We start from the raw sequence: 19,677 nt of genomic DNA on the forward strand, positions 1-19,677 counted from the left end.
CTAGCAAATAAACTATCTCTGCATTTTCTTGAAGCCTGCACAGCAATATCTGTGAAAAAGTAATAACAATGTAACACCCACACACCCACCCCCAAAATACACAGCAATAAACTATTTGATCTGCTTATGCAGGGTGTACAACTGCAGGAACAAGTTCTTAATTTAGTTTTCATAATTTAGTAATGTAGAGTTGTAGTAGAATGAAATGCTGACAATTACTTTAAAAATGCAGATAAGCCATCCATATGTTGCCATACCCACTTGGTAGCTCTGAGATTTTATTGTGGTCTTACATTATTAAATTTCTCTTTTCCTATGACAACTGATACTTCACAACATAGTGCACTCAATTGGTTCTTAAAAGCCCATAACTCATTACTAGCACCAGGTGTATCATGAACCCGGATTTAGGATTCTAACATTCATATTTAAAAGGATGAAGCTTTTAAGAACCAAAATATTATTGCTTGGGGAATGATGCCTATTTTCTGCAGGTTTAAATTTGGGAGCTCAATTTAAAGCCATTAAAGGTATGACTTAACCTTATGATTTCTGCTGTTGCAATTTCATTGAGATGCTCTCATCACCCCTTCCCACTTTTAAAAATTATAGAGGATCCCAAAAGTGTTTTTGTTTGTATGGATTAAATTTATAAGTTAAGTTAAAATGGAGGCATTCATAGAATTACCGTATATATTGAATCCTATAAAAAATAACACTATCGAACCCATTAGAGGTTAACATAAATATTTGTGTAACATATAAAAAAGTAATAATGGAAATATTTTAAATTATTGCAAACATCTTCAATATCTGGCAAATAATTTTGATTTTGCAGAATTCTGGGAGGGTCTCGGAGGCCCCAGGATTCCTCTGACCACATTTTAAGAAACACTGATCTGGACCAATTTTCTCTCATTCTTCTACAGAGAAAAATACATATTCCCCTATATTCTTCAGAAACAGTCAAAAGAGGAGGAGCGGGGGGGGGGGAAACCCCATACAGGTGAGATGGGTGGTGACAAAAAGATCCCATTCAGTAGGACAGTAAAAGGAATAGAAGACCAAAACTGAACGATGAAATGAGAGGAAGAGATTATTGAGAAGTGGGGGGAGTGGGGAGAGAGAGGGCGGGAGAGGGAGGGAGGAAAGAGAGAGTGTTCAATAATTACAAAAACATGTTAAAATGAGAAAGGAAACTATTAAAAAGGCTACAGCTCATTTTCAGACTAATATTCAATGGCATTCAGCTTTGCAGCAGAGAAAGCTGCAGTTTCCTGAACTTTTTGCTTTTTCCTTTGTTTTCATCTCCTCCTTTCTATTCTTAGATGCAAAGATAATTGGATGGATATACTTCAGGATAAACTTATGTAGAAACTTCATAAAAGCAGAGAATGTTGATCTACCATAGTGACTGATTTCTATCCCTGTATTTTAGCAGACAGACTTCAGAGCGTGAGTTTCATATATACAAGAAGTGCTCTAGAAACAAATGCCTTCTAATGCAGTGAATATGTGCCAAATTCACTTCCAGCCCCTGCCTATTAGAGGGAATTGCCCTGAGAGTAATTCATTAGATCTGACCAATTGCCCTCAGAGCAATTCTTCAGATTTGAACAATGAACTCTTGCAAGCCACAAATATCGATTGATATTAAACATCTCCATTCTACAGTGAGAGCAGAACGAAAGTCACAGGGAGAAGCTAAGTAGAAAAGGAGAAAAATCAGTCCTAGAAATGGCATGTAGGATATGTATCTAATTCTAACCACTGAATCACATCCTCTATACCATTTCATCAGCAGCATGTCAATGACAGCAGTAGCATAATCAAATAAGCATTAGTACTTCTTAAAAACCTATGAAGGATAAGAGAGAATTTTACCAAATTTGTTAAAAAGAGCCTCTAAAAAGTAAAATGACATGATGAAAGTATTTGTAACAGCTGAAGAACTAGCAGTCTAAACTGACAGCAGCATTGTGTGCCACAGGAATGTTATACACACCAGCTTTCCCCAGCATGGTATCTGCCAGATGTGTTACACGTCAAATCCTATAATTCTTAGCCTCCTCTGACGCCGTTTCATGATTTGCCAAGGAAATTCCCCTGATACCACAGCTAGGTAAGCTAAGGGATTATGAACATGAAATCAGTAGTGTGCAAAGCTGATTAATACCAACAGCTGTAGGATATGCCTATCAGTCCATAAAATATTACAGGACCAAGTATTTCCAGGCACCCTGTGACACAACCAATTTCCTGTATACTGTTAAGAATGAGAATGGTGAAAGGCTCTCTTCATTGGCAGTGCAACCCCCCCCCCAATCCCAAACATACCTTAAGGATTTTGGGATCTGCACAACGGCTATTGCCATTGCTTGCATGCATCCAGCTACTTTCCGATACTGGGCAGTGTTGACGTAGGGAACATCGTTTTTCTGACACACACCAGCCACACTCAAAGCGTGGATCTGCTTTCAGGCACAGCCCACAGCTTTCTCGCAGAGCTGAGCACTTGTACAAGTGAGCTGCAGAGGAAAGAATACACTCAAAGATAAATTGGTGCAAGGTAGAATTTGCTAAACAGACTATCCTCTGCCAAATGTAGGCACTCTCAAACCATATAGGATGAATGGTTGTCCAATATTTTCTTGTAAATCTCCAATGAGGTTGGAGGCAACCCTTCCACTACTTAATAGTTCGCACTGTCAGGAGATTTTTCCTTATTTCCAGGTTGCATCTCTCTCTGGCGAATTTCCAGCCATTGATTCTTATCCTGTCCTCAGGTGTTATGGTGAATAAATTAACATCCTCTTCTCTGGGGCAGCCCTTCAAGTATTGGAAGACTGCTGCCATACTCTTCTTCGCTAAACGAAACATACCTAGTGCTTTTAATCATCCATCATAGGAATTAGCCTCCAAAACACACTGTCAGGCCTGCAGCCATATTTTCTTTTGGATCTTTGGCCTGCCACACTTTCTATTATTCCACTATGCATTTTCTATTGTGGGAAAATGGGAGGGGGGATTCTACGGAGCAGATCTATGTAGCCATAACAAAATTCTTTCTAGAAAGCCAAGGTCATCCTTTGTCTTTGCACCTCTGCACCTGATCAGAACTGGATGGGTGGAACTGCCAGCATGGCAGAGGAAGATTGGGCCATGTGATGGACTTGTGGGTGTGGGGAAAAATCTTGAACTTTCAACTGGGAAGCTTTCAGATTCAGGTTTTCCCAGATGTGCCAACATGACTCTCTTAATAAATTGGAACTTTGAGCAGTACTTTGCCTTGGACTCTGATTTACTTTTGGATGCTATTTGGAACCCTGATATACTCATTGTTAGGGTTCCAAGTAACACCCCCAACAGAAGTTAAGACTCCGAGGCAGGCATCAAAGTTCCATTTTATTAGAAATGTCATATTGGCACATCTGAAAGTTCCTGGGTTTTCCCCACCCAAAAGAAAATCAAAGTCCCTTCTGCTGCACCCACATGTCCATCACATGATTCAATCAGGTCAACGTCCTAACTGGAGTTATTTCTCAGTCACACCTCTTCAGGTGCAGGTTGAACGTCCTTGACTCCTAGGGAAAAAAATTGTTATGGCTATACATCTCACCCCATTTCCATTCAACCCCCTCCTCCCATTTCCCACAGCATGCCCATCCACCAAGTCTGGCAGCCCTGAAGATCCAAAGAAGAAGATGGCCTCCAGGGCTGACACTTATCATATTTGTTGCTCTTCTTTGCACTCTTGCTAGGGCCTCAACATTTTTTATATACTGTTGTGACCAAAGCAGCCGGGGTGGCGCAGTGGTTAGAGTGCAGTACTGCAGGTCACTTCAGCTGACTGCTATCTGCAGTTCAGCGGTTCAAATCTCACTGGTTCAAGGTTGACTCAGCCTTCCATCCTTCCGAGGTGGCTGAAATGAGGACCCAGACTGTGGGGGCAATATGCTAACTCTGTAAACCGCTTAGAGAGGGCTGAAAGCTCATGAAGCGGTATATAAGTCTAACTGCTATTGCTATTGCTAAAACTGGAGACAATATTCCAAATGTGACATCATCAGTGTGATATAGAGTGATACTTTTGCTTCCTTCGATCTTGAAACTATCCCTGTGTCAATGCAATCCAGGACTGTATTGACTTTTTAGAAGCTGCAGCACACTACTGAGTCATACTTACATACACCAAGAAACCTAGACCCATTTCATAGGCACTATTGTTGAGTCAGATAATGTCTATCTTGTGCTGGTACATATGGCTTTTCCTGCTTAAATGCAGGACTTTACTCTTCTCACCATTGGATTGCAACTTGTTGAATGGAGCCCAATGCGCAAGTCTATTAAGACCTTCTGAACCTGAAACTATCTTCCAAAGTGTCAGCAATTCCCCCAGTTTTGTGTCATCTGCAAATTTCTGATGAGACCCCCTTCAATCCTCTCATCTAGGACATTTATGAATGACCTAAGTTGCATTAATAAAACTTGCTCATGGTTTCCTGCTATACAGGATGTGCATTTAGTTAACTGAATAATTTGTAGCATTTCCAGAGACACATTAGACATAGAGAGAGAATAAGTTATAAAACCAGGTCTTTCCAGACTGTCTTCTTTAACTTTGCTATATGTAAGGAAAGTGTTTGCTCATATGGGCAAAATGTTTTGAATTTTCACTTGTGGCAGTTTGTTAATTTCAATATGGTCCCCAGCTGGCTGGTTCAAAGATTAAAGTGTGGAGACAGTTTACTATGGAAATTTTTTTGTTATAACTGAAGATGTTTCTAGATTCCCTATTTCAGCTTACCTTGGATGTTTTGGGGATTGTCAATTATGAAGTTTCCATTCCACACAACAGAAAGGTTCACTGGGAGGTCACTGATGTCATTCCCTTCATAGAAATACTGCCAAAAAAGACACAACAGGGCACAGAGTCTATTAGTCAACCTTACACAAAAATAGCAGATACAAACCAAGAGGCAAATGAAAGGCCAGTGGAAGACATCACATTATTCTCACTAATTTCAAGTTCACCTACCTGGATCTTCCTCTTCCAATTATGATCATGTCAAAAGCAAGACAGATTGGTCAGAAACTAAGTCTCCCCAATAACTAGGGAACAACAACACCATGACAATTTTCTTTATTTCCCTCCCAGATGGTTCATTACAGTTTTGCCAGACAGAATGCACTTTGGGGAAAAGTCCAAACTGGGTATCAATCCAAAGCATCTAAATTATTTTCCACTTCAATTTTCCCTTTGCCTATTTAGGCAATGTTAAGACAGTCTGGTTCTGGATTTGTAATATTCTTTACCAGTAGAAAATGATTGGTAAGAATTGAGCAAATCTACTGGATGTCAAATCACATGCGTAATTTATTTGAGCTGTTGAGGCTAATGGTCCTTGGCACAAAATTGCATCACCTAATAAACTGGGCTTGTTGTTAAAGTAAAATCCGAGAATACACAAAACCTAAAACAAAGTGATTTTCAGACCTATTCAAGTAATATACAAGCTATAAATGAGTGTTGTCACTGCATAAATTAATAAAAAGTACAAACTGAAGTTATTTTATTCTAATCATCATTCAGCGCCCAGGAATGCTGTGCACCTGTTCCTCAAAATAAGACAACAGAGCAAGGAGCCTTTGTCTGAATAAATATTTAAACTGAGGAAGAATAGAATCTAAAGCCTCTCAGCAGCTGGAGACATTACTTTTGTCTCTGTTGAGCTGGCAAATACTGTTCAGCTTCTTCTACAGCAGGAGAAGAAAATGAAAATGCAACGGACTTAAGGAAGACTATCTCTCTAAGGATGATTACAGAGGCACGCAAATTGGGAATTGTATTTCCATCCTACATCACCATGAGCCTTCACCCCATCTATCTCTGTGAAAAATAAACCTAACCCAATCTCTTGCTTCAGACAAACTTCTTGCAGCCTCATCAATATTCCCTTCACAGTGCCTGCGTGCATGTGGAGGCTTAATCGATAGGAAGACAGGAAGGCAGTCGGAACCTTCCCTGACAGCTAATGACCTCCTTTGGCGAGAGATTCTCTGCTTTTCTCCGGAGAAAATGACAGGCGTGTCAGGAGAGATTAAATGAAAGATTCATAGCTTGCTGGAGTTTGTTAGGGAACTATGGATACTACAGGTGCAGCTTTCCCCCCCCCTGCTCTGGAAACACCCCCTCCCTGCTCAGCCACAGCAGTAGATTAGCCACCAAGGCGTTAGACAGCCCAAAAATGGAAAAGGCAACAAGTATCTTCCCCAAGCCATGTATTCTTCCAAGTCTCTCTTTTCTCTCCCTCCTCCTCTTCAACTTCCATGGAAATCCAATTTGTCTTAATTTGTACTTTTTAAAAAAGCTATAAAACATACAGAATACAGGTGAACTCTTATTCATAGAAAATGAGAAACAAAACACAAAACAGAAACACTCAATTTCTGAGCTGTGTTAAATGATGTGACCAATTTTTTTTTCCATAGAGAGCCAGAAACAATATAGAATCACAATATGAAGCCCTGGGATGGGCTTCAAAATTTTCAGCAATGGGTTCTCTGCCTGGTTGCTTGGGTGGGCGTGGCCTAGTCGACCTCCTGCACCATTGCCGGTGGGGGCAGCATTTTCACCTTCCTGAGACTCCGGAGGCTTTCCTCTGGGAGGGTGAATGCCTCCCCAGGCTCTGGAGGCCTTCCGGAGGCCAAAAATGGGTCCATTTCCAGCCTTCCAGAAGGCCCGTTTTCCCCCCTCCCCAAGCCTCTGCACGGGCTCTACACTTACCTCACATCCGAAATGGGCTGGGTGGAGACTCTGGTAGGGGTGGGGTGGGCCGAGCCACCCAGGGGTGGGATTTGGAGGTTTCCGAACTGGCCATAATATTAGCTATGGGTTGCCCCAAACCCGGATGAACCCGTAGCAGCCCACCCCTGGGCTGTTATAGCAATATAGATCTCAAGCCTTAATTAATAAAGGTTAGTTACAGAGCACCCATAGGCATAGACTTACACACTAGAATGATGTTCATGTACTCCCATATTAAATAACAATGGCCAAACTCTCTATGAGGGTAGTTCTTGGTTTGTGATGATAATTGGGACCAGGATTGCTATTGCTAAGGCTTAAAGTTTTCATGTGACCCCATTGGTTAGTGACAGCAATTCTGACCATTCTGATTGTTGTCATTAAGCTAGAACCCCAGGCGATTCTTAAGCAACTACCTCATGTGATTGCAACTTGCAACTCCTGGCAGTTTTCCCATTATCATTGTGAGGAGTTAGCAAACTGTGATCATGTGACTGTGACTCACTGCAATATCATACTCATGAAGCAGGCATCAAGGGCCTGGATTATAATCACATAACTACATGGATGGACTCATTGCAAGTCCCTCTTTGTTTAACTCCATCGTAAGTCTTGTCGCTAATTCTTGTAACCCAATAACTACCTGGAGACATTTCTTCTTTGGAAAAATAGGTTAAAACTTCTGAAATTTAAGATCTTGGCATTTGTAAGACATTGTTGGAGAGAGGAGTCAAGCAGGGAATTAGTGTGGAATCCCTATGTGGGCATAAGAGAGGGAAGTCTGACTACCTTTGAATGCCCCTGAACCTTATCTTGTCTGATCCAGGTGCAAACTGCCAATTTGAGAAGACTTCTGTGTAACTGTCTGGCTGAAGCAATAAAAGAGCTAATTGAAATCTCCACATGTGAATCTGATTGTTTGTGCCTGACAGATATTTGCCCATTATGTGAGCTTCTGCAATGGCACCTGAGCCTGAAAAATTTATCAACCATTGATCTATAATATTAATGATATAAAATATTCTTTAATTAAATTCAGCGGTTTAAAACCCACTTTACCTATTTAGCATTCTTCACATATATGCCCAGAGTCATTGAATAATATATCTGAAGAGCATCAATTTGAGGAAGGCTTGCCTAAAGGGCTGAATATGATATAAAATGGTTTTAAAATTAAAAATTTAAAAATATTAAATTAAACCATTAATGCATTTCAACCAAGTGTCCTATCTGCGGGTTGATGTATTTATCTGAACTATTATTATATTTTCATGGAGAACATCTATTTGGTCACCAAGAATCAACAACATGATGGCACATTCAACCAACCATTTATTCATTAATTTTATTTCTCTTCCATAAATGCCTTTCCTAGAATAATCCCTCACTAGCATGGCACTGTCCAAGTTAACTGCTGACGGTAACCCAGACAACATCAAGCTGGAAAGGCTGCTCTGTAATTCCAACTATCTGCACCAAAGAATAGAGCTCTAAATACAGATTGTATAATCACAAGTTCAGATAATTGAAGTGCAGCTAATATAAGTTCACATCAATAATATCTTTATGCAATATAATATATAAGCTATTTAAAGGTCAGTAGAGACTTGGAAATAATTGGTGTTTGCATAATGTGGTACATGCAGTTGTGTAAGTGTGTGTGACTGTATTTGTGTATGTTCATGTCTCATTCTTTTCTGGCTATGTTGGACTAATTGGAAACAGGCCAAAGAAGCTGTCTATAGGAATAACTTAAAAAAGGTCACGTATATTTACATAAAGGAAAAGTACCCATCATTTGGAAAGAGAAAAGTGTTTTGGGAGGGTGGCAGGGAAGGATTTAGCTGTGACGAGCAGCGTGGCAGAATAAGTGAAATTGGCATTTTCAATTTGTACTCTGACATGTCTCATTTGGGGCCCTGGCATCTCAGAAAGGCATACAGCCTGCAGCTGTCCGAAACACTTATTTGCATTTCTCTGCCCTGGATCTTTTTGGAAATGAATTCCTTTTGAATAGGGTACAAAGTGGGAACTGGCAGATTATTAACTCTTTAGAAACCCGCTCTGACAAAAACAGTTTACACAGGAGAGACAGATATGTGCATTTTTGTCTCACGTAACATGACCCTTTCTATCTGACAAACACTTCCTTGGTGGTAATTATTAAGACTTCTGGTGATCTTCTGAAACCTATGGCATAAGTCAAGGACTTAGACAAGATGAGGGTTCATGTTCATGAATAATCAGCTATATTGCAATATCTCTTATGACATTAAGACTTCCCTTGCTTTAAGATAGGATGATAACCTTCCTTCCTTCCCCTCCCTCCTGAAAGTAATTTGGGCAGCCTACAGTGCATAGTTTGAAAAGATACATTCCTATATCAACAATTGGTCTGCTTGTCTAAAGGACTACCTTTTCAGAGTGCAATATAAAGGAGTCTGTTCTATAAACCATCATCTGTAGCCAGCAATGGTACAATGCAGATTCACTGTCTCATACATTGGAGAAGCTGCTTGAAGCTAATGAATTCAACATCTTCATTGCAGTGAAGTACGAAGGCTACATTAGACAGCTAAAAACATGCCATGCATGTACTTACATAATTAAGAAGGCACTGAAAGTAATTTCTCTTTTAATACTACATTGGACCAAAATGATGGATGGGCACATGTGGAAAAAAACCCAAGAACTAGGAATCCATTAGCTTCTACAATTGCCAGTGTTTCTAACATTCATCTAGAGGAAGAACAATCTAGAATGCTGGTCTTGCCAATAATTGCTTAAGAGTATTCTTGGATTTCCAAACTATGCATAAAGGAATGGAATGGAAATGCATCCCAAGAGCTAGAGAGAGGGTTTGAAAGGTAGGTCTTTTGAAGAAAACAGGAAGGAAAGCAGCCAATAAATTTGAACCATGGCCAGCAGTCGGACACCACACAACAAAACTAAGCACTTGGGTTTTCTACTTCATTTTATTCCAATTTTGTGTTTCACTATTATCCTTAACTCTATCTAGTTGTACTCTGACAACTTCTAACTATTTAGGATTGCAACTCAAAATACATGCATTTGGAAGGTAGTCTTCTGGAATCAACAGGGCTTATTTCCAAACAAGCATGTGGGAGAAGATAATGAAGGTCAGTTTATTAAACAATCATGTTTGTTGATGTCTTACATTGCTTGTGGCTCCATGCCAATGTTGTTAACATCTCTCTATTCACATTTTTACAATTATACACTTCTGCAAATGTATTAGGCTGGCTTAATGGCTGTCGCACACAGCAACCTGAATTTGCTTGTTAGGCTCTCACGAAATTACACTATCAGCAAACATTGCATTATGCATACACACAGAGTATCTCGGAATGGTAGAACGTGTTAGGCTGTTGGTTCCTTGGATTTGGGAGACAACTTTGAAATTGTAATACAAATGTTTCCACACCAGCACCATTTAAATGTGGGATGGCAGCATGCCTCTGTCCAAAAAAACCTGGCAGAAACGTTTTAACACATTTTGAACTAGCAATTTTCCAGATTGGCCCATTGCATTTTATGCGTAAATTCTACTCTATGTGCTCTCTCTCACTTTTACTTACTCTGGATGCAGAAAGCACAGGCGCCAGGCAGAGTCCCAAGGAAGCAAGGACTATCCAGATTATCAACCAGTAAAACAGAGAGAAGAACCCATGTGCAGAGTTCTTTCCAAGAGAAGGAACACACTGAAAGCAGCTACCATCAACAGCATAGCAGGGAAAGAATTATTATTTTCCCCCTTTTGGAGGTCTATGCTGCTGAAGGCTCTATGATAAATCCCATTCTGATTTTAAACCTTGATTTTTGCTGGGATTCTTCATTTCATTTCATTTCATTTATTGAATTTGTAGGCCGCCGAATCCCGGAGGACTCCGGGCGGCTTACAGAAATGAAAAATATTAAAAAAAGAATTAAAACAATAAAATACAACAAGATTAAGAAGAAACACAACATGCACCCAGTCAAAAGGGGGCTGGACCTCAATCAAGAGGTCAACAGCCCCAGGCCTGCCGGAAAAGCCAGGTTTTGATAGCTTTACGGAAGGCCATGAGAGTGGGTAGGGTCCGGATCTCTGGGGGTAGCTCATTCCATAAGGCCAGAGCGGCAACAGAGAAGGCCCTACTCCGAGGCGTCGCCAGCCGGCATTGTCCTACTTTCATTAGTAATGACAGAATAGCTTTAGCAATGCTACCTTTTGGAGGACTCTCAAAGCAAAACCTGTATGCCCATGTAATTATTATTAGCACCACTGACATTTTATTCATTGTTTTTGCAAAAACAATTTCAAAAAAGTATTGGGGTAAGGGGCAGTAGAAACTATTATTTGTGTCCTAAGTCTTGCTTTCATTTTTTTTTAAAACCAGATTTGTAAAAATATGTTTTTAAAACACTTTAAAAATAACTGTTGATACATATGATAATATCCTTTCACAATATAACTATATGTGTATGCATGGAGGAAAAAATAGAAGAGCAAAGGGTACAGAAATATTATTAGCCTTGCCTATTTTACACTGACTGAAACGTATTTAAAGTCAATGCCAATTCCTTAAAAATCACAAACATGAAACACCACTTGGGAACAGGTAAAATCAATTCCATTGTAACATTTGTCTTTACTGTTGCTACACCTATATAAATATCAATTTAAATCATGTGTCTGTCTATCTATCTAATCTATCTCTTTCTGTCTGTCTCTCTCTATCTATATACCTGGCCACATGGCTCTCCCCCACCCCGCTGGCTTTGTATATGGCCCAGAAGAACTTGGGCTAAGATAGATGGACTCTTGTCAGATGCGTTTTCATCTATGTTTTTGAATAGCGAAACTAGATCCTATCTTGTTTTATTTTGTATTGTATTTTTAATAGTTTATTATATTGTAAGCCATTCAGAGTCAGATGGCACCTAAATTGAATTAAATAAACTACCTGGGTAGGTAGGATATTGCCACATTACTGGACAAGGTTTGCCTTTTGTGCTTTTGTGTAATTCTTCCTTCATTCCCTGCTGTAATGTATTCTTGATCTTTTTAAAGTATCAATCAGGAATAACTCTATAATTGAAATCATTATACATTAATGTATATTTTGTCTGATTAATTTTGTTACAGAGAGAATACAATTAATAGATATGTTTTATTTTAAAGTAACATTAAAACAAGCATTAAATTAATTTCACCATTAAAAATAGATGTGTTTTTACAGATTTTCTTAGCACCAAGAAAGCTGGGCCAACTACAAACTTCCAAAGAAGTAATGTAGCAACATTCCCTCCCCACTGAAAGAGAAAGCTTTGATATCTGGAAGATTTCCAAAAGGGCCACGCCTGCAAAACCTAACAGAGTAGCTCCTAACAGATGAGCCAAACATTCAGATCCTATTTATGACTTAAATGTTCAATACCAACACTCAACATTGTATACCCCATCTGTATTTCTTTCACACAAGCTTCATATGAGCACTTTCCTTTGTGTTGCATTTGATACCAACTGAAAGTTCTGGACATTTTTCAAGAGTAGTACTACATACAGTGTGTTGCAGTAATCAAGACGGAAGATAAGAAAAGCAACAACTAACTGTTGCCATGTTGTCAAACCCAATTGGCTAAGGAAGGGTGGCAGCTGAGACTTTTGGCATTTTTGTGCAAAAGCATGCCTGACAAATCCAGTGATGGAAGAGCTTTAAGGAAAATTTTCCAAATATGAACCAGCTCTTTCAGCCAAAAGAGGCTGACCTAAGCATCCCAAACCAATAACCTGGTATTTATTCATAGCACTTTTATCTTCTGTAGACTTGTTCTTCTTTCTTGCCCATTTTTTTTAAACTTAGGGCACATTCAGAGCAATAGAAGCATTATTGGTGACTTCCCACTCCAAAACCCAAGATGACCTCCCACTGGGGTCTCAGGTAGACTATATTGGGGACAAAACACCATAGGTCAACACCTAAGATTTCAAACAATACTCTGTTAAGTGCTACTTTCTGAACATTCTCTCAGAGGAAGAGCCCGAGTGCTATAGAAGGATTTCCCCAAGGTCCAATTCAATCTTGCTGGAGCATATGCCATTTAATACAGAAAGTAATGTTAGTCTGTTCTTTATGGTTGCTGGAGAGTAGTAAAGGAGCAGTTCAAATAGATCATTAGATGGGCCTCTGTTTACACTTAGTATCATCTGTCACAAGTCTAACAAAATCCCTGAGATCTACAACTTGGAAAGAATCTCAAAAATCGGACAAGAGGTATCTAAATTTTTAGCCCTGCAGCCTTTCCCAACATTGGGGGAAAAAAGAGCAAACTGGATAAAAATAAAGCAAATTGCTCAATTGCAAATTGATAGGGTATAAAAAGGGTATAAATTGAGCTACCAACAGTACCTCCCTCCAACATTCTGGTAAACAAAATATCAAAAAAGCACATGGAACTGAAATTGACATATGTAAAAGAATAGCAGAGCAGAAGATTTTCAGATGGGCTTCATATTGTGCCTCAATCTAATTTGTCAGAAAAGTCTTTCTACTACCTGTTGCCCCATCTCCTTCGCTACTCTTAAATCCCTAATAAAGCAGTGGGCAGATTTGCCTCTATCAAAGAGAAATGGGTTCTTAGGAGTGCCAATGTCAACCACCTCAATTACTTCCATTTTTCAGAAGTCAGCCATGACACTTAACAGTATCACTGACAGATACCATGAGAAATTCCCCAAAGCTTTCATGAAACTATTTAGATAAATAAAGTATTTTAACTGGATAATTTTAAATGGTCCTTGACCCTTAGAAGTTTCTATCAGCTTTCAGTCTAAAATTAACCAGAGAATGATATGACCATGGCAACAGTGTTATAGACAGAGTCTCCATTTTTAGAACAGAAACTTCAAAGAAACAAACAAATCCAAAATCTTCCCCTGTGGTAAGTGAGGAGCAGACACTAGTTGGGCAGGCTGATCAACATCAAGGAGAGCATTAAATCATTAACTGTTCTTAGTTGAGAATTAATCAATGAGGGTACTGAAATTCTACAAAATATGGTGTTATGTGTAATTCAATGGCATGTTTGGATTATCCTCAATAAACCAGGAGGAGAGACCATTCAATAAAAGTATAAGCCTGAATAACCAAATATAGCATCTTCCATTGAAAACTAGGAGTTTATAAAATGGTACATCTGGTTATCAAGATGGAATTTTTAAGGACTGTTATTGTCCTTTCCCAAGCATATTCCTAGTCTACTATATCACACCATAGTATGGTGGACAAAGCTGGGAGGCATAAATTCCCCACTCTTCTGTTTGCATATATTCCTGATAAATACAAAGTTAAGGACTAGATAGCAATAGCAAGTAGACTTATTCCCTCACAGTGCTTTACAGCCCTCTCTAAGTGGTTTACAGAGTCAGCATATTGCACCCAACCATCTGGGTCTTCATTTTACCGACCTTGGAAACATGGAAGGCTGAGTCAACCTTGAGCCACTCAGAATTGAACTCCTGCAGTACTGCATTCTAACCACTGATGCCCACGGTTCTTAGATAACAGATAAAATCCTGGATAATGGCTATTTTACCCAATAGAGCACTGAAAAGCAAGGGTTTTAAGTTGGAAGGGCTAAGTTGAAATGTTTGATTAGACTGTAACCTTAAAGGAAGTTACCTTAGCCTTTGGCCAGAATGCATATTTACACAAAATGCCCCCCACTTCAAGCCAGTTACTGGTTCAATGCTTTTCCCCAGTCCATTTTCCAGTTCTCACTCTCCTTCAGGATTCTGCTACGACTGTGAATTTCAGCAGAAAATAATCAACCAGCAGATTCCTCCCCTCCTAGAACTCATTAAAAATACAAAAATAAAAGTAGGGTGCTTTCATCCCCAAGACCTTTCCAGTTATCCTTTAGAGTTGCTCCTACAGTGGTAATTTTCATTGCCAGCAATATCTCTTCTGCAGGGAAATATTTTTTTAAAGTCATGGGTCCATGAAATTAATTAATTAACTGTTCATTCATTCATCCATCCAATCAATCAATCTCTATAGTCACATATCCCAACCAATGTCTAACTATAAAAATAATAATAAAAACATTTAAAGAATGAAAACATCCAAAATTAATCTATACACTAGCTGAGGTAATGAACCAATTAACAGTAAGGCTAAGAAATGAGGTTCTTAGCATGTTCAGAGCCTCAGGCTCAACTAAGCAGGCAGCCTTTCAGAAAGCCAGCAGAGTTGAGGCCATTCTAATTTACTCTGTGGAGAGAATATGTCACAGAGCAGGGGCTACTCCAGAAGAGGCCCCAACAGCTGACAGGATCTGCAGCATGCCCAATCTGTTAGATCGAATTGGATGGGTAGAGATTCTTGGAAATTGATGTAATCATGGGCAGACAGCCTCTGCTAGGAACATGAAGTTCAAGGCCTAACCCCTTAAGAAAACTGTATCTTTAGTGTAGCAGATAAGGAGGCAGCCATCCAGATATACATCTTTCCCTCTCTGAGTGTCCCTATACACATAATTCTGTCTTCGTTGTAGATATCTTAAAGAAACAAAGAGTACCAGACAGATGTGTAAATATTTTAAAGATTAAAGAACAGCACAGTCTTAATCAATACAGTCTGGGCTTGAATCTCCGTGTTATATTCTTGCAGCATGCAAAACAGCAAGAAAATCCCTCAATTTCTACTGCCGATTTGCCAGTTGTGATTGCTGCAGATACCTAACCTCAAGACTTGGCACTTCAGCACAGGAATGGCTGTACTCCAATTATTTTCGTTTAAGCTGCGTTTATTTGTTGTTGACAGATACACAGATGGATCCTGTGCATGCCCTGAAAGCTCAAACAGGATTTCTATTTACTTTTTCTTTAAAAAAAAACCACACCACCCTATTTAGATTACAACAGCACTCTGTAGTTACATACCACAGATTTAAACAGTAACTAATCAACACTTCTACCTGTTACTCCCTCACCCATTTGATGAGAAGCAAATTTATTTCATAATCCTTATTTTATACACCAGATAATTTAAAAAAAAAAGAAATAGCAAAGTGGTTGATCTAAAATTAAACCAGAGCAAAATGAGGCCAATGCATTTTGAGATAGATCTGGCTAGCTATTCTGAGATAGGTCCCACTGCTTTCGCTATAACTGTCTAAAGCCACCTCTTTATATAAAACAGATTCCCATTAACAATATGCCATCTGTCTGGCTGATCTCATGATAATGGTTTTCCTATCTTTCCCTGCTCAAGTGAACTAAGTGTAACAAAGATATGTATTAAACAACTATCCTTTCTATTTTTTAAAAAAAATATACTCGATATAAGGGGAAATATCCAAAGAAAATATGGGAGTTGAAAGGTTTTCCTTACGAAAGAACCTATTGTTTATTCCCTGTATCCATGAAGGCATCAGTTATTGGGTGACATGAACCCTTGGCCTCAAGACTTTGGAGAATTGCTACTGCTCAGAATAGATTATATTGCCTAGATAGCACAATAATCTACGTTGTAGGGTGAGAAATATTTAAATTAGCGAAATAGGAAACCATGTATGTGCCGGATAAGTATAAATGCTTGCATCAAACAAATAAAAACATCAGCATTTGTAAAAGAAGAAAGCATTTCGCAATAGGCTAGTGACAGAGATACTTGATTCCCAATAACTGAAGCCAAATCCAACTGCTTGTTCCTGAACAGAAAATAATTCCGTTCAAAGAAAAATAGGAAGCTGTCTTATTGCCAGGTGAGAGTATTCCTCATTTGGCCGGCATGATTAGTTCTCTCCAGGATCCTTCATGTTACCTCTAGTGGATTCCTTTTTAAATTGGAAATGTCAGAGTTCAGAGCATGTGCTCCTCCCCACGTGGCAGAAAATTACAAGCCTTTGACAATTTTACCAATTTAATAAACAGAAAACTAGGGGCATTCACATCACCTTTAAACTAGGCATACCTATGACCTGCACACAAACTAAATTCTTTATCGGCAATCTCTCAGCCTCTTCATAATCATTATACAGAATTTCCAGTGGGATATGGCATTTACATATGTAATGCAAGTAACTGATAGTAAAAATATGCAATACCATGAAAGCAAAACTAAACACCATCAAAAAGAAATAAAACATCAACATTGAAAAGCAACCTAGGAAGTTTAAAGTAGAGGATATAATCACAATTAGGACACAAAGCTACTTTTATCCTCTGACCTAATTGTCTCTATTCCTGATTGAGTAATCAGTTGCCTTCTGCTAGTCTATATTTAATACTCCTTTTTTGAAAAGTCTACACCAAATGCTTCTATATACAGCTCAATTGATCAGTCTTTAAAAATAAAAAAAACCATTTGTAGGTGGACAGAAAAGTACACAGATGGGCACACAGCATGACAAGCAAATAAGCAGATGGGGGTAGAAGGACACAGAAAAATATAGATATGGAGACAAAGACAAAAGAATACCTAGAAAGAGAAATATGTGGATCTGGTGCAAAAGATTCACTACAGAAAAACATACCAGAGGGGAGACAAAGAAAAGATTCACAGTGAAGATATTCTTAATTTTTTTAATTACTGTACATTGTTTTTAGAATGTACAAACTGATATTCTCAACATTCCAGCATTAAAATATCTCTTCCTTCTAAGAGTATGCAACCTGAAATAAATATTATATACTTTACTCAATGAACTGCTCTTTTTAAGCTGACAAATCTCTTTGTAAGAGCATTTTCCACCATCAGCTGGTCTTTAAACAAGTCAAATGGTACTTTTGTGCCTTGTATATTTTACGTAGAGTTTGTGTGGAGCTATCTGCTTAACATTCCCCTTCATTAAGTTTCATCTTGTTCCACCTAATCAAGCATCAAATAGTTACCAAGTTCTTTGAAAAACAATGGCCAAGTGCCTGGAAGGTTTGAAAACGGGATATAAATGTTATTCAATTTAAGATTAACTGACTGCGTATTCAGTCACCAGGAAAAGAAATACATGATTCAATTTACACACCACCTACTGTAAGTTCAACAATTTATTTGGCTTTAGTGCATGCGTGTGAATCCACCCTTTGTGCTTTGTAAATCATAAATACAGAGTATTCATACTCAGTACAGAGTGTGAAACAAATTGTAGCTAAAACAAGCTATAGTTTAATGCAGGGGTCAACAACCTGCAGCTCTGGAGCCGCATGTGGCTTTTTCATCCCTCTGCTGTGGCTCCTTGTTGCAGCTTTCGGTTAGAGGAAAAAGGATGCCACGCTAGAAGGAGACTCCATGGTGAGGGAACTAGACTTCCAGTCAGCTCCAGAATTTCCGGTTAGGACTTCTGTGGCTCTTTGAGTGTTTAAGGTTGCTGACCCCTGGTTTAATGGAATGTGTGAACACAATCTACACATACATTTTAATTCATTACCCTTACCAATGTTGATTGGGATTGGAATTCAATCACCATACATAAAGCATCATGTTACATGACTTTGCCACTTAACAGCGGCAGTTCTGGTTGTCACTGCTAAGCAAATCACCATGGGTCATTGAGTGAGGACCTCATGTGATTGCGACTTCTAACTTCCTCCTGGCTTCTCCACTGATTTTACTTGTGGCAAACTGGCAGGGATTGCAAATTGCAATTGTGACCACAGGAAGCTGCAACAGTTGAGATTTTGAAGACTAGTTATATGTACCCTTCATTTAGCACTGTCACACATTCAGTGCTGAATGAATGTGGACATTAAATAAGGACCATCTTTACTTACTTAATATGTATTAAGTATTGAGTTGTATTGTATTGACTGATTGATCCTATTAAGACTTATTGTTTCCAAGCAGCAGAAATGCCTTCAAGATATCTTTGAATTATTTATAGGGGAGTGTCAACTGGGATAGATTAGATTTAAAACATAACACTTTAACCAAAATTAGTTTGTTTATCTAATGGGCAATGTGTGATAGGAATGTCTGGTATTTTAATAGGCCTAATCTTATTTCTACTCGATTCTTTTTATTGCTGCAATAAAAATATAGTTCCCATTAGAATGAGAAACCTAGATTTCTTTATGTCCCTTTCTATGGCTTTGAATCTGAATGGCAAAGGAAGACACGTCTTGTGCTGATCTCCTGGATTCATGCAGAACACTATTGTAGTCTACACATCTACCTTGAACACACATACTCACACAAACACCTTCCAACCTCATTTCCCTTGACTATTTTCTACACAAATAGTACAGCTGCAACTGTGTTCTATTTTTCTATAGTTGATGACCTCCATGCCTTCTTAGCACTATGGGGATGACAGTAATGTGCATTGTGTCTCATTGGAGCTCAACTGCAATTCATCATTATTTTATCGGTTGGAATTTAATTGGATCCTATCAAACTCTCCTGATACTCCCTTTTCACGCTAAACACTGCTGCAGAAAGATAAATGTCGGTGCTGTTTGGAAAGAGAGTGTGAGGGAGGGGTTTTTTCCCCCTTCACAAATATTTCTAAATTCATAAGACCCGGCCCCATTTCTCCTTCTGTGGCTGAGTAATTAGGGATGCATACACTAAAGGTGTGCAGTGCACATAATAAAGTCTTTTGTGTGATTTATGTACTCCAAGCCCAGTGAAACACACAAACACACACACACACACACACACACACACACACACACACACACACGGTTTGCCATCTGCTTTGTTCCACATCCATTTTCTCCACGCCTAACATTATTCTTCTCTATCACTGCTTGCAGCTGAGTCTTCCTCTCTTATAAATTCACCTAATTTTATAGCTGCCTATCTTGCAAATTCAGCATATTTAGTGTGTCTGGTTTTTTGCCACTCAATGTGATTTCGAAAACT

The 19,677-nt window shown here is 38.8% G+C and overlaps 1 protein-coding gene across 3 annotated transcripts in view; it reads right to left on the minus strand.

The window, feature by feature from the left end:
- PLXNA1 (plexin A1) overlaps positions 1-19,677 on the minus strand; it is a 380,392-nt gene that overhangs the window by 87,477 nt on the left and 273,238 nt on the right. For all 3 annotated transcript variants that reach the window (XM_087708971.1, XM_087708970.1, XM_087708972.1), the window contains exons 11-12: positions 4,808-4,904; positions 2,338-2,528 (exon numbers count right to left, since the gene is read on the minus strand). In XM_087708971.1, coding sequence (XP_087565097.1) covers positions 2,338-2,528; positions 4,808-4,904 — 288 coding nt within the window. The remainder of the gene's footprint in view (positions 1-2,337; positions 2,529-4,807; positions 4,905-19,677) is intronic.

The sequence above is a fragment of the Thamnophis sirtalis genome, unplaced genomic scaffold (assembly GCF_051295495.1).
Source record: "Thamnophis sirtalis isolate CommonGarterSnake01/CBP01778 unplaced genomic scaffold, rThaSir2_p1.2 scaffold_3, whole genome shotgun sequence".
Taxonomy (NCBI): Eukaryota; Metazoa; Chordata; class Lepidosauria; order Squamata; family Natricidae; genus Thamnophis; species Thamnophis sirtalis.